Raw genomic sequence first — 26,246 nt, forward strand, 5'->3', positions numbered from 1 at the left:
TTTGAGAACATAGACTTTATTCATTTCATATAAAAATTACACAAAAACTTAAAAAAAAAAAAAGAAAAGTTGAACAGGTGCTTCAGGTAATCTTCACAGGGACAACAGCTGGCCTGCATCACATACATGATCTCATGAGGGAACACATTAAGGGTCGTCGCACCTTTTATATCATAACCTCACTTCACATCTACTACATATGGAGGCAGACCTGTACAGTAAACCACCAGCAGAGGACAGGGTAAGCCTGGGACAAACCTCAGGTTCTCTCTCCACTCCATCTTTCCTGCCTCGCTCGCTCCCCAACTTTCCCTGACTCCTCCTCACACTCCTCCTTTTTTTTCCCTTTTCTCCTCCGTTTAGTTTTCCTTTTTTCAATCTTCATTCTGACCCTTCACGTCCCTGAGTCCTCCTTCTCTGATTGGTTCCAGACGTGCCACTGAGCTCTTCTTGCCGACTCAACATTCCACAGCTGGAGACACACACACACACACCACATACGCACACACACACACACACACACACACAACACATATGTACACACACACACACACACACAACGCACACACCACATATGCACACACACACACACACACACACACACACACACACACACACACACACACACACACACACACACACACCCTAACTCCCTCTCCTCTTCCCTTCCCCCTCTATCTTAGTCCAACTCATGGAGCAAAAAAAAAAAAAAACCCCAAAAAAACCCTTTTTATTTTCACTGCAGCTCAGTCAAACACCAAAAGCCTCAGACTGAAACAGCTCCAAAGCATTCCTCTGAGCAGGAAGAGAGAAATGCACTCAGTGGCGAGGGTTGAAGGGAAAAGAAAAAAATATTTGAGGGGGAAAATTAACATTGCATGAAAATGTGAAATCTTGAAATGACGATGAGAATGAAAAGGAGGGGAATTCATCTCACAAAAGAGCGAATTCACTTTTACAACATTCTTTGGCTCTCGTATATACAACGGTGTCATTCACATGAAGGATGTTTTCCTTTGTGGGGCAAGGAGAGGTTCAACTGTTGGCAATTATCCCATAAAAGTGGGGAAGTTTCCAAACTTCTTTACCAGTCAGTCATACTTAAAGCAAAAACACATAATGAAGCCTGCATCATTAACAAAAAGACAGAAAAGTATCCTAGTGATAACACACACAGAGAAGTGAACTGTGGTCCATAAAAACGATGAATCAGACAAATATCAAATTGCTAACCCTTTTTTCACGGTGCATACAAAGAGAATTACTGCCCTTAAAACATGCTGCATCAGCTCCAGATGGTGGCACGAGGAGCCAAAACAAACAAAAGTAAGAAATCACAGAGCAGAAACTGCGCCTTGCGGATAATGACTAAAGGCAAGTGGATAACTAAGATTGAATTAGCTCAAGATAAAAGTAAAAGTGCCAAAATGTACACAGAGCCATGGAAGCTGAAAGTCTGATCATTTGATGAAAACCTTCAGTCCGACTGTACCAAAAAGACATTGTAGTCTATTTAAAGACCAGCTTTCAAAGCTAAGTTCTACTTATATGTGCACAATTCTAGTCTACTGCCCTCAGACGGTTTGAGGTCACCACTGAAAATGGTCCCTGTCACCTTCCACACATTCACATTTGGACTTCTTCCTCCTCCGCTCGTCTGACAGCTGGTGCTGACGTGTCAGATGAGAAAAGAGGAGAGAGGCAGGCTCACAAAAAGCACACACGCATCATCAGTAACAGTTCTCTACAGCTGCACAGATAATGGCAAATCAATGGAAATTACATTAACGCAGTGGAACAACAAACACGACTCAAGTTCAGGTAAATACTGTCGAGGCAAACAAAACAAACAAAAAAGTTACAAAATCTGAAAAATGCATTTGGTCCCGAAGAAGACTGTGTGGATATTTAGAGGACAAAGACGAATGGTTATAGTGAGGAGTCAATCTGTTGCTGTTATAGTCCTTGCTCTTGCTTTATAAGTCTTTCAATCAAAATGGAAACAAGAAAGGAAATATACACTGTGCAAAAATTTACTTTGGCAACAGAGAAGACAGTGAGGAGTCATTTCATAAAACTGAGTTTGTGTCAAACTTTTCCAGATGCAATAAAACTAAACTCCAGTGGATCCATTTATGGCCTTCATTAATGTTTTTGGATAAAAGCTTTCTGTATGGAAGTATCTGATTTGTCTAGAGAGAGTGTCCTAGAACTGTGAAGTCTTGTGAGAGACGATTGAAAATCCGGGGCTTCATTTTAAAAATTAAATTGACATCCGCTGTGCTCTACACAGCTCTTCAGCACTTCAAAAAAACTTTTTTTCTTTTTGGTTTCATAAGAGACAACAAAAAAACATAAATGTCACAATGTGTATCAGAATCTGAGTCAGCACATTGAAATCAGTCTCTCCTGGGTCGAGTCCACTCCAGTCCTGGGTTGGTTGGTCGTTCCAGGGCGGCTCTGCTACTCTGGCTGCTCGTTCAGCTCCATGTCAGACACCAGGATGTTCTTCTCTGTCTGTTCAGCAAGGCTGGAGTTGGTGCGGCTATAGCGGGCCCCTTCGTAGGATCCCCGAGACCCAATAGTTCGCCGGCGGTATAAGTAGATCACACCGACGATCAGCACCACCAGCACAAGGCCTGTCACCATGACGACAATCAGAGTGGGGAGGTGGTCGCCATCCACTAGGTAAAGATAGGAGACGGTTGTCAGAATTAGGATCCTGTACTTTCAAATATACAAGGTAGAACACACAGATCCATTATTATACTTACTGGTTACAGCTGAGGATTCGGCACCTGCAAATGGAAGAAAGAATATCTATTAAAAATGTACTGCTTCAGTATTTAGCAATCATTTTTAATCTTAATTGCACATGATCCAAGCCACAATAGGATGATTTCTCGGTTGCTCAACCCTGTCTACATAAAAATATATTTTTACAATCAATTTAGGCTTTTACTATATAAACAGTAGTATAGCAGTGGTAGAAAAAAGGCGACATTTCGGCCGAATCTGGACCTCTAACAAAAATATTTGCAACCCTGAACAAAAGCTGACAAAATAATGCATCAAATCATTTAGATGAATCCTTATGAATATTCATTGGATAAGAATGTAAACAAAAGGCTCATGTAATTTCCAGCAGATGTGACCATGTAACATCTTAAACCTGCGAGATTTATGACACAGTTACATAACGTAATTCGGCTTATCAGACCAGAACAGACTTGTGTCAGTAACAATACATCGCTTCAAGCATGAATGAAGCAGGCCACTGTACATTGTGTGTGGATCATTTCTAGTCTTGTAGTGTAGGCTAACACGGGAGATATGTTTATGTATGAGATTTTTTGTGCCAAATGAGTATTAACATAAGCTGCTGCCACTGTGTTTGCCCTCAAATCTGCCCTCAGATACAACCTTAAAATAGTTTTCTTAATGTTATTCTTGAATAAACTCCACCTACAATAAGCAGCAGAAAAAGTGGCTCATAACTGAACCCAATGACATAGCTCTGTAGTGTAGTTTATAGTTGGAGAACTTGTTAAAGGATATTACCATCATCAGGGACATTTTTAAGCATTTCAACCTGGAAAACAGTTTCATTTGCTGTGGTCTTGTTGCTGACTGGACCTGGTCCTGAGAATGATTTAAGTTATGATATTTTTATGTGTGCTTACTGCGAGGCCGTTTGCAGATGACTCCATGCGTGCGATTCCTGCAGGAACCCGGCTTCCAGAGGCCAGTGTTGCTCTGGATCCAGAAGCAGGAGTTTGGAGACAGAACAGAGAAGGCGACGTCATGCGTCTCCCAGTTGGTGTACGACATATCTGTTTCCTCGCTCCACACTAGACCTCTCCCTGTGGTGGGCACACAAGCATAGCCTACACTCAGTGGAGCTTCAAACACACTCAAGCAGAAGTGTTTCATTAGTCTTATCTTGAGCAGAGTTAGCGCACCACTTCACGTTCCGCCTGACATTTCTCTGTTCATTTAAAGAGCTTTGATTTAAGTGCTTAATGCATTTTCTAATGCTGGATTTACTTCTTTCCATTAGCTTAAAGGTATACTATGCAGAATTTTCCTAAAAAGTCATGTATAGACGAATACATGTAATCGCTCTCAGTCACTTCACTCAATCACTTTAATGACCCACTAGAACTGTGTGGCAATGTATTTATCTGCCCTCTGTCTGTATTATTATTTTGTTGTGTTTGGGATGTTTCTAGGTCTCAGTCTTTAGGGAATGAGGGTGAGGCACTAAACATAGTTACTAAGTTACATCGCTGTCTTCACCTCTCTCCTCTACTCCCCTCTGCTCTCTGTCTCTGTGTCATGGATGTTTAAAGAGTCAAAGGTCTATGTGTCTGCTTGATTGAGGGCAGTACTGAGCTACACACACACAGAGCAGAGAGGCCACAGCCGGCAGAATGAAGCTCTGTATTCACACAACAATCGGCAAAAGTGTGTTAATTTGTGCTTTAGAACGTAACCGCTGTGAAACAATCAGGAAATAGCAATTTATTTATCTGACTGACTCTCTCACTCACTCACTCGGGAGGAGGGGCCAACTTTGAACACTGTTTGAATGCTGTTAACAAACATCACCTGACAAATCCTGCATAGTATACCTTTAATTAGCACATTTCAGGACATCTCAGTCCAATTACTGATAACACTAGTTTATATTAATTAACTTTTTAAAGACAATGCACCTTGCATTGTGTTATCACATTTATTTGACACCAGAGAAGCAGTCTTAATTAAGGGGAGTTTTCCTCCCCTCAATTAACCGTTTCATTAATTATTATATTTTTTTAAAATCATAATCAAACAGGTAAAACTTTTCTTATCTGCAACCAGAAGGAGATAATTTTAAAATGAAATAAAAAAGCCAAAAATGAATAAGCTTGAAGGAAAAATATAAAATAAAATAAAAACTTTTGAAAAGCTGAAGGTTAATAAGTCTGCTGTTGCAGAGAGAGCTGGTAGGGACTGTGTGAGTCAACGCTGCCGGACCTTTCACGCTGATGCCCAGCCAAGCTCCGTGAGCCTGCTCTGCAAAGCTCTGGATGTGTTCCCATACAAATCCGTTCTCCGTCTCATCCAAGATAGAGAGAAGTTCAGCTCCCACTGGAAGAGAGACAAGGAAAGAAGTAGACAGACACAGAAAACACAACACAGGAATGTTAATTGATCATGAGGGTAAATTTAACAATGATGCGACAGGCTCAATGAAACACTTCTAAATTTAGACGTATTGATCTATTTTGTCAATTGCATTTGCAGTGGAGAAGGTCAGATGTGTTGCACTTAATTGGCTTTTAGTTCAATGCCATGAGCTGTAAAGGCACTATAGTCAGAATGTGAGTAAAGTCAGACTGGACTCTGAAACTCTTCCCTACCTTTCGAACAGGATGTGCGTGCATCCTGCTGCAGTTTAAGATTTTGCAGGTTAAAGGTGTAACAGTGGTTTCTGAAAGGTACCCACGACCACTCTCCCAGAGAGTGTGGGCACTGGCCAGGGTAGACCCACTGGTGAGTCGAAGCCTCATCTGGCAGAGAGAAAAACAGCAGGGATAAATATATCTGAATCTAATATAATGAATATCCAATCCAATCCAATCCACTTTATTTATATAGCACGATTTTAACAAACACAAGGTTTTCCAAAGTGCTGCACAACACAATAAATAGATAACACAATAGAAGCACAATAAAAAGATAAAATACACAATAGAAGCAATAAAATAAAATACACTGGCCGCACAAGATAAAAATATGTATGTATACACATACAATCAACAACCTACATGGTGGCAAAAGCCCCTCTGAGCTTAAGCCTAGCTTTAGGCACTAAATGGCAATAAATAGATGGCATATAATTAATAGTTTTTACAAGATGTGCTGGTGTGATATATGTTAATTGCTAAATATATTATTGTTATATTACACACACATACCACTTATTTGGCAGATAGCAGCATCCAGTTTATCATCACAGGGAGTCATAGTCCACAGCCCAGTAGTGGTCATGTGACCGCATCCAGCCAACTGATTGGGCTCTCCATCTTTCCAGTTTGAATATGTCACGTCATCTTGACCCAGCCAGGTGAAACTCCGTCCCTGAAAACATTTAAAAAATAAGTTGCAATTCAGGTCCAGGTTTCTTCAGCCTGGACAACCCTGTCAGTGACTTTAGTGTGACTCTATTGGAACATTTTAATAAGAGTGTAAACAGGTTTAAAGGCTCACTCCATAATTGTAGAGAGCGATCCAGGCAGGATGATGCAGGCTGTTGATCAGCAGTGTCAGGTGAGCCTGCTGGTAGGGATCCTTCACTGTGGCCAGGGTCCCATTCAAAGATTCGCAGAGGTGCAGAGCGCCAGTCCAGTCCAGGCGCTTCTCCACCACTCGGTACGTTACTCCACCCAGCACCACAGGCTTTGACAGGGAAGTAGGAATCAGGGCTGGTGCCGGAGGAAGAGTTGGGTCTGAAGAAACAGCAAAGGTGATTCAAGTCAACACACTTTTGTTTGTGGCACAAATATCCTGCGTGTTTAAGGCAGACATGGCTGTGGTTATTATCAAATAGCAGCACACCTTGCTCCCTTTGACAGATGAAGCCATTACTTTCCATCTCACAGGCTCGGGAAGCCCACATGCCAGTGTTCTTCTTAGGGTTGCCGTGAATCATCACCACACAGTTCCCCTGGGAGGTGACAATGAAATCATCAGAAAAGGAAACAGATCAAGGACAACACTGTGAAATGAGTGCTGCTGGCGTGGTGAGTGTTGTAAGTACCGGGGTCTTATTGTGGTGCGGCCCGCTGTTGTCGAGTGGCTCTCCGGGGGCCCAGTTGGTGTAGCTGAGCAGGCCCGGCTGGGCCCACTGGAAATGTCCTTTAGAGTCTGAGGTCAGACCCACCCAAAGTTCAACACTGGTGTTATGCAGCAGCGTGGTAACGAAGGCTGTGAGGAGGAGAATCGATTGCATAGAAGTGTGACTCTTATGAACAGTTATAAATATAGAGATACAAACATGGATATCTTAACCCCTACCAATAAATACCTAGGAAAATAAACTCACTGGATTCTTATTATATCATACCCCAAGAAAAGTAACTTCAAAAACTTTAATTGGCAGTGTCCTACACCACCTCCCTGTTTGTGACTTTACAGTATGTGGGCTGTATTCTGCTGTAATTACCTTGCTCCAAATGACTGGACACCACTGCCAGTACACCTCCCTGTTCCTCACATTTCGCCTTGGCAGCGGACCATTTCACACGGTTCGACTGGTCAAACACTCTGAAACACTACAGAAATGGCAGATGGCATTGCACACATGAAAAACTTGTTGTGCCTCACTGCCTCTTTTCTTATTTGATGCATTTTAAACACCCTGCTCCCTTTATTACTTGACATAATAATTTGATCTTAACATATTAGCTATCCTAAAACATAACCATTATGACTATGGAGCTGTAGATGTTGAACTCCTGGTGTGTTTTTAGCATGCAGTGCTGTACCTTGCGCTGATAAGAGGACCATCCATCATTACAGCCTGACGGCGGGTGGGGTGACGATGGAGTTGGAGGAATGGTGCCTGTGACATTCACTCTCTTACAGATGTATGGCAGGTCAGAGTGGCACTTCTGATCAGCCCACTCCGCTATTTTGAGAGTGAAAGAAAAAAAAAAAACCCACAATCTCAAAGCGTCTGTGTGCTGCATTTGAACTAGTCTGTTAATTGTCTCTTATTGTGGTTGTTTTACCTTTGCTGGCTGACAAGTGGACACATCTGCGATCACGGCTGAGCGGGTGCGGCTTCCCGAGAGCCCAGGACACGTAATTGAGCACAGAATAGTCGGACCAGCGGAAACGGCCGTCGTTATCGTAGGTGTGAAGCCCCAGCCACCAGTTGTCACCCTCCACCTTCGTCATCTGAGGGTGAAGCAGAAACTGTGAAAAAGTGTGTTGTGGCAACAGTCAAAGACTTGTAGGAAGAATGCAGATAGGGACAGAGTGGTGTAGTAGTGTTGGAAGATACAAATACACCTTAATTAAAATTACATTGGAGTTTACATTAGTTTATACAAGTAGATTATGTTAAGCATGATACAAAATAGCTGTACAGAAAATTTCCAAGAAATATCTGATTCTCTAATTGGCGCTAAAAGGTTATTTCCTTGCTTGGTAATACAATCCTGAACTTAACACTATAATTAGTAGCGACAGGTTTGTACCTGTATTCTCAGGGGTTTGCTGTACTAAAGCTGTTCTACTTGACAAAACACTTGTAAACCCATTTTTGTATCAACTTCTTCAAATTATGATGAACTCTTTGATAATATGTGCAGTGCCTTGCGTAAGGTGTTTGCCAGGAAAGCCTCTTCCTCAGCAGAGTGGACAGAGGCCAGCGAGGATGAAAACCAGGAGCAAATCCTCTGGGCCTGGTCCCAAGTGGTGCGGTGGTCAAAAAACTTGTACTCGGCCTCCTTGAAACCAATCCACTCAGGTGTATTGGAGCCTGACAGATGAGAGTTAAGACAAGACATAAAGACAGCGGTGAGACATAATATGAATGTTTTGAAATACACACTAGTAATAGTAGTGATAAAGTTGAAAAGCTGAGAAAATAAGACTGACCTTCTGCACTTTCTGGTTCCTTGTCAACGCTGCCTAAAAAACATATACGGGAAAAATGTGTCCATGACATAGAGCATGTGAAACACCAAAAATGAAAGATAACAGAAAAAGGGAAATCTCAAATCAGAAAGTGATGCTAAGGAAGAAAAGGACATTTGAAAAAATTGTGTCGCCTTAAACTGAAAACAAAAAGCATTAGGAGTTATAGATAGCCAATGCTAATGTACAGATCCAATATAAACTTTCTAAAAGAGCCCAGAAAGGACTATTGCTATAGTACCTCGGGGCATCTTGCAGATCCAGTCTAACTCATTGTCGCAGTGCATGGCCAACCAGGTCATAGTGCCCAAGTCTGCTGCAGCACACTGCCGGATGTTGTAGTAGTAGCGGCCAAAGTTTTGGTATGTGAACTGAGACACAAGCAAAGAGTAAAGAGATTTTTATGCATTTTTTCATCAGTGAGTATAGTGATATAAATGTCACTTTTGAGAGCAAGTATCACTGTCACTCACAGCCATTCCATCACTCCACTTCCAGCTGCCATTGTCCATGGGGTTCCTGCGGTTCAGTCCAATCCAAAACCAGTGCTGCTCATGATCCTCTGACTCCCTGTGGGCCACATCAATATCATCATCAACATCATCATTGTCACTGTTATCATCATCATCATCATAGCTGGTGAAAGGTGTACACTCACCCAAAGGCCTCATGGAGGAAGTCCACAACAACTGTCTCCTCCTCAGGACCGCTGATGCTCAGCAGGTTGGCTCCGTGTTTGTTGCAGAACAGGTGAGCCTGCAGCCAGCTCAGCTTCTGCTCACTCTGCGAGGAATGAAACACCTGCACACAGGTGATAAAGATGTAATAACAGTCTAGTTATAAAACAAGCTGCAGTGCTATTACTTCTACTCTTACTGGTAATATTAAGAACTAAAGAACTTGAAGTTGGGACTAAATGCCAGCGTATTTGTGTTGTTTATTAATTTATTTGATACAACTTTACAGTATTTTGTGCTCAGTTGTTCAGGTTAAAACATCAAACACTGATGCATGAAAAGATTTGGCTTGTTTAGTTGGATAAAGAAAAAGTAATACTACAAAAGGTATGAAAAAGGACATTTTGTTATTGCACTGAAACTCAATTATTATATTGGGAATACAATTTTACATAAAAGCTGTAGCACTATGTGTTCAGTGAATGCTCTATATAGTCCACAGTACATACAATTATACAAATTAGATTTCCTAAAATCCTAAACTCTATTTGACTGAATTATATTAATGTCTCTGATCTAGATGAAATGTAAACATAATATTATTACCAACAGTTGAAAGAAATTCAAGTTGTGGTCCTAAATCTCCTCGAAAACATTATTCATCCCACTTTGCTAAAAAGGATTATATCTTCATCTGTAGATGTGCCTTCATCACAGTGAAAAGTACTATTCAAACATTAGCCAGGGTCATTTTAGTCAATCAGTGAGCGATTCTAATTTTTAAGAACAAACTGAAGGATTAAGTGTGCCTCTACGGGTTGAAAAAGATCTCCTACTGTCTAAAAAATGTCTTGTAAGAGAGCTGAAAACATGAATCTTAGGTCATGATGAGTTATACAGGGCAGCAGCATAGCAATAACCAAAGTCTGACTAAAATTAAAACACATTTCCAACAAACAGTGTATTGATGGTGTGAAACATCGCTGGTCGAACCTTGTAACAGTAGCGCACGTTGTTGTCGGTCTTCCAGCCGGCGGGACAGGAGCCGCTGAGGCTTGGGGTGGGATGAGGGATGGGGGGCTCGGGGCTCAGAGACGTGTCATGGTTCTGACGGCAGATGAATTTCGCTTTCGCTGACGCACACTCCCTCACTTCCCACAGACCTGTTGCGAAGCCGGTCGCCATAGAGACACAGCCGCCGCCGACATTGACTGAAATAGATACAGGGTGAAAAGTAGGTGAGCGGCGAGAGAGGAAGATGCTGCACTGATGAAACGTGTGGAAATAGAGGAATGATGTAGAGCAAAGAAATGTATGGAAGGAGACAGTTATGAGTGCTGTATGCCACTATATAATATTTCCTGTAATCCTGGGCTCTAAAGCCCTAAAATTATCCAAATGGTCACTAAATCTGACCCAGTGAATCAGATTTGAAGATTGGATTATACACCGGTAGATGGTGTACAAGGAAATTATTTTATCTCATTATACATGTCCCAAAAATATATTCAGACCCTTTTTTAGGTGAGTCTTCAGTGAGCTTTTGTTTTCCTTCCAATATGAATTTTCACATACAATTATATAGTTTATATTATTACTCACTGTATAACATAGAAAAACTCTACGGTCTTCTAAAACTTCACGATACTGTCAAAGACTGAATAGCAGCAAAAAGGAAAACTGTTTTAGTGAGTTCACAGCTTAAAAAGAACAGATAAAGGTCTAAGGCTCAGCCTCAGATGTTGGATTTTGCAAGGTGATGATTAATATAAGAATAGATGAGTGTACTGACATGTATCAATACTAGGAATGTCGTCATGTGATAAAAACGTACAGATAAAGTCTAAAATGCTCACAGTGGTCCTTTAGTCAGCCAAGCCTATCAGCAGCTATAGTCTGTGCAGAAGTCACAGCTCATATCTTTGGATCAATCAGTGAGTCTAAAGCCAGAAGACTCGCCCACAACTGCTTCTTGACTGAGTCTGCAGGTCTGGTTTAGAAATTAAGGATATTATGAATCCAAAAAACTCCACATTACCCTGGATTTTACAAGTAGCACTCTCCCATGTTTGCTAGTGCAATGACAGTTTGTTAGAAAAAGAAAAAAACTATGACGTGGTTTACAATTTCCTCAACAAACAGGACCAATTTGATACATTAAATTAACATCAGCACAGATAAGTACCCGCTGGCTTGTTTTGTCTGCTGCTGCTGACTTTCTGAGGTAATCAGCTAATCAAAGCTGTTTTCAAACCAAATCAGGACATCAAAATGTAGTTCAGTTCATCTGTATTCTGGCCAAAGAAAAAACACCTGGGACCAATCCTGCTTCTTCTTTGTGGATTAAATGCAAGCCTGACAGTGTTTCATGAAGGACTTCACCAGCTAATGATTAGCTGAAGCTATAATGATCCCCTAAGGGAAGTGAAATCATCCCAGCAAAAGGGATACAAATGTGAATAAGCAGTGTGTAGAGAAGATACTGTAACGACCAAAAAAAGAAAAACAATAGTACACAATGCAAATACTACAGCACATATGAAAGACTAGGGCTGTATCAGTTAGTCGATTAACAGAAAATTAATTGCCGATTGTGAGAGAATTTTCATATATGTGCCATACATGAAATACTCCATAGACAAGCAGACAGCGAACAACAGACAGCTGTCGTCTTCCAGGTCGAGCTGATCTGACATTATGACTGTTGCCAGAAACAACATTAAAGTAAACAATCTTATAGCGATGTTGTTATTAGAGACAAGGTCGCCGGCATGCTGCCTGAATAATTGAGAGTGGTTCAACTCTTTTCCTTCAGATTTTTTTTTTAATGGCTACATTAGTAGTTACTTTGGCTGATCAAGTTTGTGTTTGTCAATTAATCTTTTTACATAAGACAAATATCTCCTGGAGCTTCTGAACTGCAGAGCTCAAGAATTGGCGTCACAAACAGCATCTCAGTGGAACAAAAGACTGGTAAGTGGAAGCTATTTTTTGATTCGCCATGTCTGGGTCCGTCTGAGATAAAAGAAACTGTGTGTACTCTTCTGCAATTTGGCTGTGAGCGTCTACGGCCTGGATGAGGTCAGGGTTCAGTGTGTGAGGACAGTGTCCTGGTTGAACTCTCTGAGAGAGTTGTTTGGGACAAATGTAACATAGAAACCTCTTAGTGGATTTTCAAAGTGAGAAGCATTAAAAACTGACCAGAAAAGAGAGGAATCTAGAGGGATAAATTCGGTTTAACTCAATGTGTTTTAATCTAATAGAGATTTTGCTTAAGTGGATAAGGTTAAGTGCTGAGGTCAGTGGTTGGTAGATATGAGGAAAAAGACTTTAGCGTGTGTTTTTAAAACCCCACAGTGCCACACAGGGTGTTTTTTCTGGGGCAGAGTCAGTTTCCCCTGACACAGGTGAGCTCCACAGTGAAGTTAAACCTGTGGGGTAAGATGAAAGAAGCTTATTTCGGTTCATCAGAGGCGGTGGTGAGGCTGTGTCCGTTGGGGAAAACAAGGTTCTGTTATGCTTATGGCTTCAGAGACCTAGGCGCCAATTTATAAGTTGTGTACACAAGGCGAAATACTTTCTGAGTTTTCACTTATTAGATCTCAAACTACTGAAGTAAAAAAGGAATAAGAAGAGAGTGGGGATCTTGGGTGGATGCTGCAACAGGAATTATTGATATTGTTTGCGTATGTATGCGTCATTGCAGCCATGGTTTGTCTACATATCTGTGCTCTAATGCTTTAATGTGAATGCAAAAATGGGTAAATACAACTAAATTCAGCCCACAGCAGAGTATCCCTGAATTAGTGAATAATTCACCAAAGGACAATTAAACTCCATCGAGAATGAAGTCAGAGTAAAAGTTAGAGTGAAGTTTGACTCTGGTGCAGCAGTAATCTGGGAGAAAGAAAAAAGCGATAAGAAGAGCACAAAGAAGACTTTCTCCTCTCTCATAAAACTCCTAATAAAACTTTTAAAGGAGGTGAACTGGTTGAAATCACATGAATATAATGTAATAAATATACATTATGTGAGTTATATAATTGTGACAGCAGTATAATGGGTAAAATAGTAAGGGTTAGGATTGCTGATGTGAAATCAGACACCCTGGGGTGGGGGGGTGGAGCTGTGGGAAGAATGACACGCACACAGTGTAGGAGCAAGAGAAAAGAGGTTGAGAGAAAAGAAAAAAGAAAAAAGGAATTTCAGGAAAGCAGCAGCTTCATGACGCCTAGTAATCAAATAATATATATAATTATATTTATAATTATAATCATAAATGTAAAATCAAAACATTCCAGTTTTAATTCTGGTTATATTGAAAGACTTTTAATGAAAGTCTGTCAATAATCAGTGTTGAGGACTGTTGTTTGCAGGTTTACACTGCCTGGTGTAAACTGATGCTTTTAGGACTTTTTACCTTTATTGCCCAGTTTAAAACATTTGTTAGAAAAGTAATCAAAGTGGAATCAAATGTAATAAGTTACACTGCTTTGACGAAGTGATTAATACAGGCATGCCTATTAAGTTTTGCAACAGGGTAACAAGTAAACTATATCCTGTTACATTTTAAAAGGAGCCTTCCAAACACTAATGACTAGCGATTTGAATGTTATTACAATGATAAAATCTGTGTTGAATGTGAAACAGATACAGAGACTACAAGATAAATTGTAGTAAAGAAAGAAATGAAAGGCTCAATCGATGCAGCCTAAATGGAAGAGAGAGAAATGAACGCGAACAGGGAAAATAAAACAACAAGGACGGCAAATTTGTCATCAGGGTGTATGTTTGTGATAGAAAAGCAAGTCAGAAATCAGCTTTTAATAAAAGCTTTGCATGGAACATTGAAATCATTTGGTTGGCGTGCAGGGGAGCCACATTGTGGAAGGACAGTCGGGTGCAATAAAAAATAGTTCAGGAGAGTTGAAGAGAATAAAAAATAAAAAACAGCAAATTTTAAAGGACTTAAATATAATGTTGAATTATAGAAATGCTATTTATGAGCAGGGGGATACAAAGAAACAAATATCACATCTAATTTATATAAATAATGCAGTGTGTTTAGGCTTGTTTTTTTTACTTTACATGATTGAGGTGTGGTTTCCAGCTGAGTTTATGATAATAAGATCATCATCGTACAGCAACATTTAACCCTGCAGCAGGGTACTGACAAATGGCTGATTCATTTGTAAATACACAAGTGGTTAAAGAGTTAGCACATTTTGCAATCCCAGGGGTCTGCCACTAATCCCCTGACACACAGTAAATTGTTGACAACCTGCTGATAGCTTCTCCACTGAAGGAAGCTTGTGGTTTTGACTCCATTTTGCTCCTGCAAAGACTCTCTGTGTAAGGTTGCAGGGCCTCATTGGTGAAGCTGCTGTTTTTTCTACCTGAAGTGACAAACTTGGGACTTGGGACATGTTCTCAAGAATGGACAGTGTTTGTTAGTGTCCTCTCATGAGAGAGACACAAAGAAAGAGATGCTCTTGTTTTTGGGGATGGCAAACTACTGCAGGCACTGGATTTATGCTGCTATGGACTTAGTCTTACAGGCAGCCACAGACCAAACTGTGATAAGGACTGAAGAAATGTGCAAAGCTTTCCATGAACTGACCTAGCCTGGGACGTGCCAGATTATCTTCACCAGATTTACCTGCACATACATGCATGGCTGCGGTACAGGCATCCCGGGGGAAAAACATGGGTCTCATGGCCGGCCTGTTGCATATTACTCATCTTGGCTCTTGCTTTGGCATATCAGGTTGTTTTAGATAAGTGGCTTCGGTTGCCACCATGATTCAGACATCTTCTCCCATTGTACTAGGTTGGGATAAGATGTGGTGCATGTTCCTCATTTGGTATTAAAATGTTGTAGGATTTTGCATTGATCAAATCTCTCTCAAAGTCTCAGTGTCCTTGGTGGAAAGGAGCACTCCGGGTGCTCGAGACAATAGCAGCAGTAAAGAGCGGCTAGAGCCATGTGAGTCCATGCCATGCAAACCACTGCGAGTGGATGCTGAAACCAGAAGATGGATTTCTATACACTAAAGCAGGCCATAGCTGAGTAGTTTCACCTGGCCAAGCCCAAGCCTGGGTGAGACTCCACTGTCCCCAAAATTCCCTTTAATTTCTCAGAAAGAAGACATTGTGTGGAACGAAAGCTATACTCAGGACTGAGTATGACCCTCACACTACACAAAAGAAGAAAAGGACTGTTGAGCACTGAAGAGCTTAGCAGGAAACCAGTGGTTTGAGAGCTACAGAGTGCTTTGAAGAGTTGAAAGGACTGTACATGCTAACTGACCCGTACCTGTCGCATACTGAGACTGACTACTCAGCAAGATAGGGCAGCAGTCACAGTAATAAGCCATGTATTTGAATATGCCTAGTCCTCCACAAGAGTCACTGGATTACATGTAACTGACAACCCTGAACAGACCTTTCAAAAGTGAAGGTAGGAAAGAAGTGAAGTTAAAGTAGAGCTCATCACAGTTTGGACAAATCACTCAAGATTCAAAAGTACGCTAAATAAACATACATTTTTCCATATGGTTATTTTGATCATTTACTGCCACATATTTGATTTATATGAATTATTTGGCTATTTTCAGAGTCACACAAAAATGGGTAAGTTCAGATGTCTAATTTTATCTCTATGATGTTTTTTATTGAGACTCATTTTCAGATCTTTAAAACATCTTAATGTTTATACAGCACTTCATCAATTGGGTCATTAGATCATATTTGTAATTTACTCTGTACATTATTCACACACTGTCACAGACATGAGAAGTTTAACTTACCTGGTTGGTCTCTATTCCAGTTGGTGTAGGATACTTCATCACCGCTGAGCCAGTGGAAGGTGTTGTGGCTGCTCTGGTCAGAGAGGCCGATCCAGAAGGAATCTCCTGAACGACCGTACACCAGGCTGTTGGCGAAGGCCTGTTCAAACCTATTAAGATTTAAAGAGGCTTTTAGGGAGGCAGCACTAAGAAAACACACTGTTATGTCTTTTAGTCATTGCAAAGGAGTCTATCTGTTTGTCAGTGTGTGTGTTACTGTATGCACCTATTGGTAATTGTAACAAGGGCAGCTCCCTGATGTTCACAGGCCTTCTTGGCCTCGTCGAAGGTGAAAAGATCTTCTCCAACCCAGTAACAAGCTGGACTGTGCCATTTCCAGCCCTAAAAGGAGAGGAGAGGATGTTAGCGTGATATGTAAATAAAAAAACAGATCAATTCTTGAAAAAAAGAGAGAGAAAAAAAAAACATTAACAGTGCAACTTCTTGAAATTCAGTCATTTAAAATCTGGTTCTGGATGCACACTGATAAACACATGGAGATAGACAATCATGTTGATTTTTGGATAAATCCCAACATAATCGGTGCACATGAAGGGTTGATGAAAAAATTAAAGTAGGTCAGACTACTGGGTTATGGACATTTAAATTCATCATGTTATTCAGCAGCACCTACATAGGTGAAAGTGTTTGAAGTTTTAGGCAATTTATGGGCCAAAATAACAACTAACTGAAATAGTTAAAGGCACATTGAGTATCAAATAAGGCTGGGCGATATGATCAAAATCTGATATCCTAATGTAGGTCATTTCATATCACAATAATGAAACCTCTCCCGATATAGTACATATTAACTCAATGAATAAATAGTTGGTCTGTTGTCGCATGATATATATTGATATATGATATATATCGTCACATCACACAGCCGTAGTATCAAGTAGTATAGGGATAAAGTGATAGACATTTCCAATTAGATGGGAATGTTCAGGAATTCAGGGGGGAAAAAAATCAGAAAGAAGGAATTTTTGCTCCATTGTCTCACACAGTAATGACACAGTGCTTTATTAATGCCATGTGGTGACATCACATCCACTGATGTCTTGACCCTAGGCCAGAGCTTCCACCAAATGTAATTAATATCTGTTAACATTTCCTGCTAACTTCCAGACAGATGGACAAACAAACAAGACCTCAAACATAACCTCTTTTGTGGAGCTACAAAGCATAAACAGTGCCTCCCACATAACGAGTGCCGTTTTAACAATCAGATGTGAGCCCATCAAAACCAGTCGACTGTATCTCAAATACAGAATACAAAAAACAAGTCTAAGCATGCAGAAATAACTTTTGCCTGGCCTCAATCCCTCCTGCCAGCTCATGTACTTGTAGTTGTGGACGTGTACAGACGCAGAGTAGAGCCAGCACATAAAAGGTCATGAGGGGAGAGATTGTGCATGACTATGATAGTGAGAGACAGTTCGTATACAGCTTTGTGTGAATAAACCGAACTTCTGGCTTTTTGCACAACCACGTTTGGCATCTAGACAGAAACCTCAAAGATTACAGCTGCTGGAGGGGTTCGATCTGTTCAGACTCATTGTCTCTCTTACGCTATTTCCTGTCCTTCTTTTCTCTGTCCCACAATCACAATGTCATGCACTCAAGTCTTGAACAATAGCACATTTCCAGTAATAAGGAGAAATCCAGTAATATGGAGCAATAATATAAGGTTTATTTGGTAATGTTTGTTCTACCAATATGTCCAATATGTCAATTACTGGTCAAGAAACCAATTTTTAGTTTTCACCCCTGCACTAAATATCATATTCCTCCAAATGCCCTCAATTAGATTTTGTAAGAATCATTCAATCATGAAACAGTCTCTGGAATTATTGTTGGTGGTTATTATTATAAGTAGTTCTCACAGCTATTGACAACTAACTATGAAAAAACTTTAAAAAAAACCAAAACACTGACAAAAACATTAGATGAAGGCTCACCAAACTCTTGTTTGGGAACCAAAGCAACAAACCTGAGCAACAATGTTTTTGTATAGAAACTATAGATATTCTATAGAATATTAAATATAAGGTTTACTTTGTAGTTTTGTTATTGTGCCTCCTGAATGTGTTATTTGTTATAACTCCAGTTTTGGAGGACATCTTAGGCACTGCTGAAGAAAATCAGGGACTGTATCTTTAAACAGTTAAATAATCCAAAGAAAAATGAACCCAGGAACCCAGAAACTTCAATTATTTTAGGGCTCCCCGGGTGGCTGAGGGGTTCTCAACAGCTGCTTATGCCTGAGGCTGCCTCTGACATTAGAGAACTGTAATCTCTGTTATTCACACATGAAGTAACAGAGTTGGTTGCTTCATATATAGAGTTTCTGATAATAAAATCACTATCTTTGGAAATAGAAAACAAAAAAAGAAATACTTCCATAAGGAGTTACTGCTTCATTGATTACAGTAATGAGCAATCCATTACATTTTTTTCAGAAATGAGCCCAGCGCTGGATGGGGTAAATGGTTTGGGGATCATGTGGTGTAGCGTTGCCGCAGCAGTCAGCGGGCACTCGGTCATTGTTGTTTCACATGTTGTGCGAAGTGAGCTCATCTGCTGGAGACAAACCGCACCGCCACAGAGTCCTGCAGGGCGCGCCATGCCAAATGACCCCTGTCACATTACCACCCGCGATGCCCCCATTCCCCAGGAGAGGAGTAAAGATTCATTACACCAAACAAATGTTTCTTCCATACACAGATCTTTGTTGGGTGTAACCAGCATGACCCTAAACCACAGATTATTTACATCATAAATCAACACTTTAGCTAAAATATAACATTTCTTAGGGGCACAGAGTAACACAGACACACACTTTGATTTATTCACTCACTATGATAATCCCCTATGTCAGACATTATTGAAAAAACCCCTCTAAATGTTACACTTGCACACTGAACATTTCAGCGATGGTCAGGTAGGGGCACGTCAGGTATGAGGGGCTTAAAGGCTCATATGGAGAGAAATATGAACCGTGAAATCTGAGGCAGATGTAGATGGATCCACCAGATGGGGTTTAATTCACCATGTGGGTTCAAGTAGTGAGCATGATAATGCATATTCATGTTATATCTGCTGTATACACTTGTTGAATAAAGACACAAACAACATGTCCCAGTGCAGTGGTTCGAAAGGATGTATTTTGTGTTTTGTTTTGTGTTTTGGCCTGTGGAAAGTTTTGTGTTAAGCCAAGGGAAATGTGTTGAGAGGCTTGAGTGTGTATGGGATGCCAGTTAAACCTCCCAAGTCTTAAGAGAGTGATTTATATTACAGTTGCAAACTGCGGGCAGAGTAGTGGACCAATGGAAGGGTGAAAGATGGAGGGGAGCTCTGGGGGGGAAAAAAGGGTCAAAGATAAAGAGTGACTAAAATATTTAGAATAACAATTATGCTCCCACCCACACTACAGACTGTCAGCAGCTGTTATAAGAATACTGAAAGGCTGCAGTAGATCTGTACAGTCTATATGGAGTATAACAGACAGATACAGGGAAGAAAACTGTACTTCTTGTCCAGAATACTAACATTTTTCCAGTGATATAAATAAAGCATGAACAATAAATGAAGAATGCAGCACTAAAAGCAGAGAGAGAGAGAGAGAGAGAGAGAGAGAGAGAGAGAGAGAGAGAGAGAACAAGAGTCATACTTGTTTGCAGTCTTGGTGCTGCGGCTTCCCATCGCTCTTTGTTCCTGGTTTCTTACAGATGGAGGGCAGAGTCATATTACAAGGGCTGTCATCCCAGCGGCCCTCCTGCACATGTAAGCAAGACACAAACAGAGAGAAAGAACACAGCTGCTAAATATATACAAACGGACTAAACTCGCAGACAGCGATAGTCCATTACTGTGGGGTGATTAAGGCCAAAGGCTTGAGGGGTCAGTTAGAGGGTGCAAAGGCGGAAGGGGGTCACTCACAGCTCCCCAGATGGAGACGCAATCTTCCTGGGTGTTGCGGAAGTTGTTGGGTTCAAAGGGGTGCCAGTAGGTGAAGATGACGGGCGTGTGGTCAGTCCATTTGAAGTCCATTTGTACATCAGTGTCGTGGAGCCCGATCCATAGCTGGTCAACGTCTGACAGGGGACACATGTTGACACTTTGGTTACAAGTGAAGGGAAGGCAGAAATAAGGTTAAAAATGAGATTGAAGTTCCAGCTTTGACCCTAATATAAAATTGTCAAACTTTTCCATGAGGTTCAATAACTGAGTTGGTGCACTTCCATGACCTAAAAAATTTGATTCCTCACTTCATGTGCCATTTTTCAGCTCAGCCCTACTGTTGGATTGTTGAGTTTCCACTACATTTGAGCTTGCTGTGGAGATGTAGGCGTATACTGTAGGAAAACAGTTGGAACGTATCATTTAAAGAAGTTAATACTTTACAGAAATATTTACTTTTTAAAAAATGTGTCAGAAAGTGCCCACTTTTTTTTTAGATTGCAGACTGAAGAAAGCACGGCTGAAACATTGGTGCGTTTTGCTCCCCCGTGATGAAACAGAAATTCAAAAAACAGAATTCAAAGAGCACTCTGATAGATGTGTCTGAACTCCTTTTGAACCTACTGGATATCAACATGAGCTACACGCACACATGCTGTCTCTTCTTGATTGAGCATGGTATTTTTTTAAATTCCTGACATCCCCAGTCTAGAATATATCTGTCAAAATGTTCATTGTACTCCTTAAATTTAACTACTAGTGTCTACATAAAACAGTGGGCTAGCACATTTTTACTGCTGATAGCTGTGTTATTCAAAAGGGAAAGGTAAAGTTAGGTCAAAATTAGCAAATCACCTTTCTTCAGGTTGCGTATGATGAATTCTAGTTCAGGGAGGGTATGGATGCTGACCAGGTTGGCCTCCATCTTCTGGCAGGTTTTCTTAGCTGTATCCCAGTCAGTCTTCTCTGAAGTCAGCTTGTAGCAGCCTGCCTGAAAGGCCTGCCAGCCCACATCACACTCATACTTCTCATCATCCGCCCACGAGTCTGTTGGAGCAAAGAGATAAAGCCCATCAAACTGCAAAGCTCAGCACTGTGGCAGGACTGTCACTCTTGAATTTTACTTTCATGGACTAATGCAACTGCCAGTACACTGACCAGTAGTGAAAGGGTCCAGGGTGGCATTGGGCCTCTTCTTACAGACATACGGAAGAGCAACTGAACAATCCCGGTTTTGCCAACCACCCGATGACTCCGTTCTAAGCACGGCACAGTTCTCCTCGTCAGCATGGTTTGGCTGGTCTGCAGTTGGAGGGTAAGGAAGAAACACTTTTCAGAACATTTCTGATGCCAAAGTGCCCTTGTTCAAGGCACTTAACCCCTAAATACTCTGTTGGTCAGCAGTAAAAAACTGTGGTTGCACTGGAAGTCCGCCAAGGGAGTATTTGAACTCAGAGTGCAGAGTGTAGCTAAAAATTATCAAACATGCCCATTCTGCGTTCAGTGGGAAATGTTCAAAAAAAGATCACAGATACTTCATGTTTTAAAGAGACAGGAAAGGTTGTTTTTACAGTCTAACCTGGCTCCCAGTTGAGATATCTAAGCGGCGAGGAGTCGGCCCACTGCCAGCCTCCATTGATGTCCAGGTCATTGAGGCCAATCCACAAAGCAGCACTGTAGCCAGTCAGTAAACCTAAAACACAGCAGGACAACACCTGCCTCAGATGATATAAAATATCAGACATGCAACCCCTCCCCCCTCAGCCCCACATTTTTGTGTGTAATTATGTGAACGATGACACAATAAAAGAAAGCACTGAACAGAGCGCCTCCATTAAAGCGAGATAATCTCCAGTTAGCCATTATTTCAACTGCCAACACTGTACTGTGCACATGAAAGAATGGTTATATAAGAGTAGCAAAGTGAGGATTAATATTGGCAACAGGGTCACAGCATCCCAAAAATCAATTCTTGCTGATGGGAGAGAGAGAGCTGATGTGGAGAAAACTTAAAGTCTGAACTGCTGGTGGAGCTGCAGGAGAGATCATTAGATTATTAAATGCAATGCACAACCAATTTCATGGCAATAAATGGCCAGTGTCAAGTTATATTTGAGATTTTTGATGTTTGTCACATGATGTTTTGTCCTGTTTGCTTGATGGACAGACACAATAATGTAGGCTCCTTAGAACAAGTCATATTGTCATCATGTGAAAATTGTGTTTTTATTAAGAAATCAAGGTTATTATCACTTTGGCAAACCTTACAAGAAACATAAAAAATCAAAAAATTCCAAATCATTTTGGATTTTCTTTCCTTTCATTTTTTTGTTAATATTTTTATTTACACAGTCACCATTTGCTTCATGTTGACTGACTTGTACTTGCCATAAACTTGCCTCAGAACCTCTCTGTGCTCAGATAAACAGCTATTTAATATGTAATATGTAATAGCTCTGTGTCATCCCACACTGATGTGTTATGCCATGTAGTAGAGAGTCCAGCAGGATGGTGGACCCATCAAACCCGGCTCACTGCTTATCAGAAAACTTCCACTCGGCCGCAGGCTCCGCTCCATCAGGACCAAGATCATCAGAAATCTGAGCAGTTTTTTTATCCTTAACAACCCAGTCTAGCTCCCACTTCAACCCCCATCTGCCCACCACATTGTTGCCAATGCTCCCCTCCTCCACACACACACACACACACACACACACACACACACACGCACTTTTATACAATACACACAGGCTGTGTCTGAAATCACTCCCTATTTACCCTCCGTCAATTTATTTGAGTGTCCATGTGCTGAGTGAGTAAATATTTCCACTATATAGGGCCCCTCAAATATTCCTCAATGCAACGAAAAAAGTAGTGTCCATGGCATGCAGACTACTTTCTGCTAACAATCCTACAATGCAACGCTCCACATTTTAAAGAAGTGGAAAACTACCATCGCACAACTCTACAGCTGATGGGGACGACACAAAATGACAACAATTACTTAGTGTCTTAAATCTCGATTTGCTCATTATTGAGTGAACTATTTAGTGTATATAAGATAGGGAGTAGTGAATGAGTGAACAAGGGAGTCATTTCAGACACACTGCCACACTGCATGGGATGGTATAACACTTACTATGGGGCCAACCGTCCTGCCAGGACTATATAATATGTAGCATAGTGTAGCATACAATATTACTTCACTTATTTGATATCTGGTCTGTAACCTTTTAACTTTCCACATATTTTAACATAAATGCAAGTTCAATAAAGTATAGTTATTCTTGTTCTTAACTTATAGATATAATCTTGCTTAATTTACTCTTTGATGTTTCTCCTCTTTACTTAATCTTAGTGCACTCCTCTATGTCTTATTCTGCTATTTTCTTGTCTCACTGTTTTTACCAAGTCAAATTACTGTGTACATTGTACATTTGGCAAATGATGCGAATCTGATTCTGAATGGATGCCTCTGCACATGAACATACGTGTGTGTGCACTGACTTTACCATGGATGTAGGTCTGCTCATGCAGCTTGGTGATGCTTAGCAGGTCTGCCCCCTGCTGCTGGCAACTGATCCGAGCCTCGCTCCATGACAGCGTAGCCTGGAAGTTAAACTGGTAACAGCTGTCTGTCAGCGGGGCAGTATCCCAGAAGGTCTCGCAGCCGCTGCCTGACAGTGAGGGAAGGAGATAAGAAGCCAGTTAGAAGCAGGGGAGTAAGCAGGAGGAAACACAAGTCAAGTGAACAGTATGGGTGAGAGGAAATTGTGGTAATGCTCAATGAGTTTCTGTCAGTTTCTCCAGTCTTGGTAGGATGAGCTGACAGGTGTTATATACAGTCAGCATGCATAAAAAGATAACTCACTCTTGACTGGACAGAAGCCCCAGCGCTCATCCTTGCCGTAGTCGAAGGTGGTGGCGCACCAGAGGTGACCGTCCTCGCGCCCGATGCTAGTGCAGTTGTGAAACCACTGGCCATCGTACAGGAAGGGCAGGTAGCAGGGACGACCGTGAGAGTTCCCCTGGATTGTATAGATCTCTGGGGTGCAAAAAGAGGAAAGACTTTAAATCACCACATGTGGCAGCAGAGACGGGCCTCACTTGTGTTTTTTCCGAAGTTAGGGCCGTGAACTGCGCTGAACTGAAATATTTTATCTGTTTTCTCAGTCACTTGTATAATCAAACACACGACGAAAACAGAGGATGATGTTACAGTTAAAACAGTAAAGTGGTCAAACTGTGGCCAGCGGAAGGAAAGATGGAAAAAGCAGATTATTAATAAAAAATTATCGTTTAACTTCATGTTTGCAAAAAAAAGAAAGATAAGACCCAAATATTTATATCCCAAAGCAGAATTTTTTAAAGATCACATGCAAATTTTGAACCAGGCTTTTAAACTAATAATCTATATCTGATCTCCAAAATACCCTGGGGACGCAGTTCTCGTCTACATTCCACAGGTATATTATGGTAAAGGGCAACAGGGGAAGAGAAAGAGAGAAAGAGAGAAAGAGAGAAAGAGAGAAAGAGAGAGCGAGCTTTGGTCTGTAGTGTTACCAAAACACATTAGGCCAATGGAAAGTAGGACATGTTAAACGAGGGAGGAAAGATTTCTGAAGCTCCCTCCCTGATTTCTCTCTCTGCTCCACTGCTGGCTGGTTAACTGGCTGGCTGCATTGGAGCTGCTCCTGCTAAAGAGAGGCTTTCCTCTCCAGCAGCAAGTTGACTTCACAAAGAAACTTGTGTAGATCCACACTTGAAAGTTAAAAATGCCAATGAACCCAATTCCCTTGCCGCAAAAAAAGAAAAGAAAGAAAAGTAAAAGAGATTTCGAAGGGGAAAGATAAAGAAAACATTGAAGGGGGAGATTTTCTAGTCTTTACGGCAGATCTGGTTTTAATTGCAGTCAAGCTGAGCCTGTTAACTACAGACTCATACGGCTGACTGGGTCTCACAGTATAGTTCGTCAATGACCAACCGTGAAGTGAATGGCACTGACAGCGGAAATGAGGCTTAGCTGCGAACCACCGTGGTTTGATCTAATCTGGACTGAAAACTACATATAAATACAAATATACTTGAGGGCAAGGACAACTCCATCTGTTTACTGGAGTTTACAAACACCAGCAATGTTTTCCTTGGCTTTCTGACTGGCAGGAAGCCTCTTGACCTCAAAGATTTCCTAAAAGCAACATCACTATATCCATTTGATCAGATACAGCTGTGGCATCCACAACAGTAGGTCCGTCAGCTGCGTCGGGGCAGCACAACATATAGCACAGTGAAGGAGAAGCTTACAGGTGAATTGTGTGTGACGACCGGTGAGTTGCTTTATTTGGGGAAATTCTGTTTAACTGAAAATGATTTACAGACTCAATATCAGTAATGTTACTTATATGTCAACAGGATTAATGATTTTTAAAATAAATGAATTTCAAAGGAATCTCGATGTGCAGTTATCAAGATGATCTTGTTTTTAGAAGCATTCTAGCGGAAAACACAGATAAAGACTGAACAGCAATCTGCAGTAATTCATGCAAAACTAAACCTCTTTGATGAAAGGAATGCTCACCGGTATATGTTTGAGTGCACAGGTCCTGAACACCACCGTGCAGTGACCATTTAGAAGGGGAGGAGGTGGAGGAGGTGTTCCAAAATGAGGGTGAGGGAAGGTAGTTGTTGAGGTTATCCAACACTTGGCCACAGTTCCAGGTCCAGCGTACTCGGGGAGGCTCGCGGTCGCAGGTGTACACGCCCAGAGGAGACTTGGTCCATCTGGAGGTGTAGTTGCCGGTGGTCAAGCCGAGGCAAAGCGAGGAGCCCAGGTTGAACAGGCGACCCCGGGTTACCCACTTCCAGCGCTGGTTGGCTTCCTCGCAGGCGGTTGACAGGATGAGGGAGTGATCTCGCACCCCCAGGCAACCATTGGAGCCCTCATGGAAGAAGGCAAACTCGTTGGAGTCCAGCGGTGCTGTGCAGAGAGAGAGAGAAGGGGGGGGGGGGGGCAGTAGCATCACTCGATAATGCAGATGAAAGCAGGACACTATGTTAGCAGCTG

The 26,246-nt window shown here is 41.3% G+C and overlaps 1 protein-coding gene across 1 annotated transcript; it reads right to left on the minus strand.

Annotated features, from left to right (window-relative positions):
* On the minus strand, positions 1–26,202 carry mrc2 (mannose receptor, C type 2). Its single transcript, XM_062438507.1, has 28 exons — positions 25,761–26,202; positions 24,054–24,227; positions 23,695–23,859; positions 21,762–21,875; positions 21,341–21,484; positions 21,038–21,229; positions 20,162–20,316; positions 19,893–19,997; positions 16,446–16,561; positions 16,181–16,329; positions 10,365–10,582; positions 9,353–9,495; positions 9,168–9,264; positions 8,936–9,065; positions 8,656–8,688; positions 8,370–8,536; positions 7,782–7,950; positions 7,536–7,678; positions 7,214–7,322; positions 6,809–6,975; positions 6,607–6,715; positions 6,259–6,497; positions 5,967–6,129; positions 5,409–5,558; positions 5,023–5,136; positions 3,684–3,863; positions 2,775–2,798; positions 1–2,684 (listed from the first exon to the last, which is right to left on the minus strand). Exons 1-28 carry the CDS (start codon positions 26,200–26,202, stop codon positions 2,464–2,466), a joined length of 4,332 nt encoding a protein of 1,443 aa, XP_062294491.1. The 3' UTR covers positions 1–2,463.
* Between the last annotated feature and the right edge of the window lie 44 nt (positions 26,203–26,246).

Source organism: Scomber scombrus, chromosome 18 (genome assembly GCF_963691925.1).
Source record: "Scomber scombrus chromosome 18, fScoSco1.1, whole genome shotgun sequence".
NCBI lineage: Eukaryota > Metazoa > Chordata > Actinopteri > Scombriformes > Scombridae > Scomber > Scomber scombrus.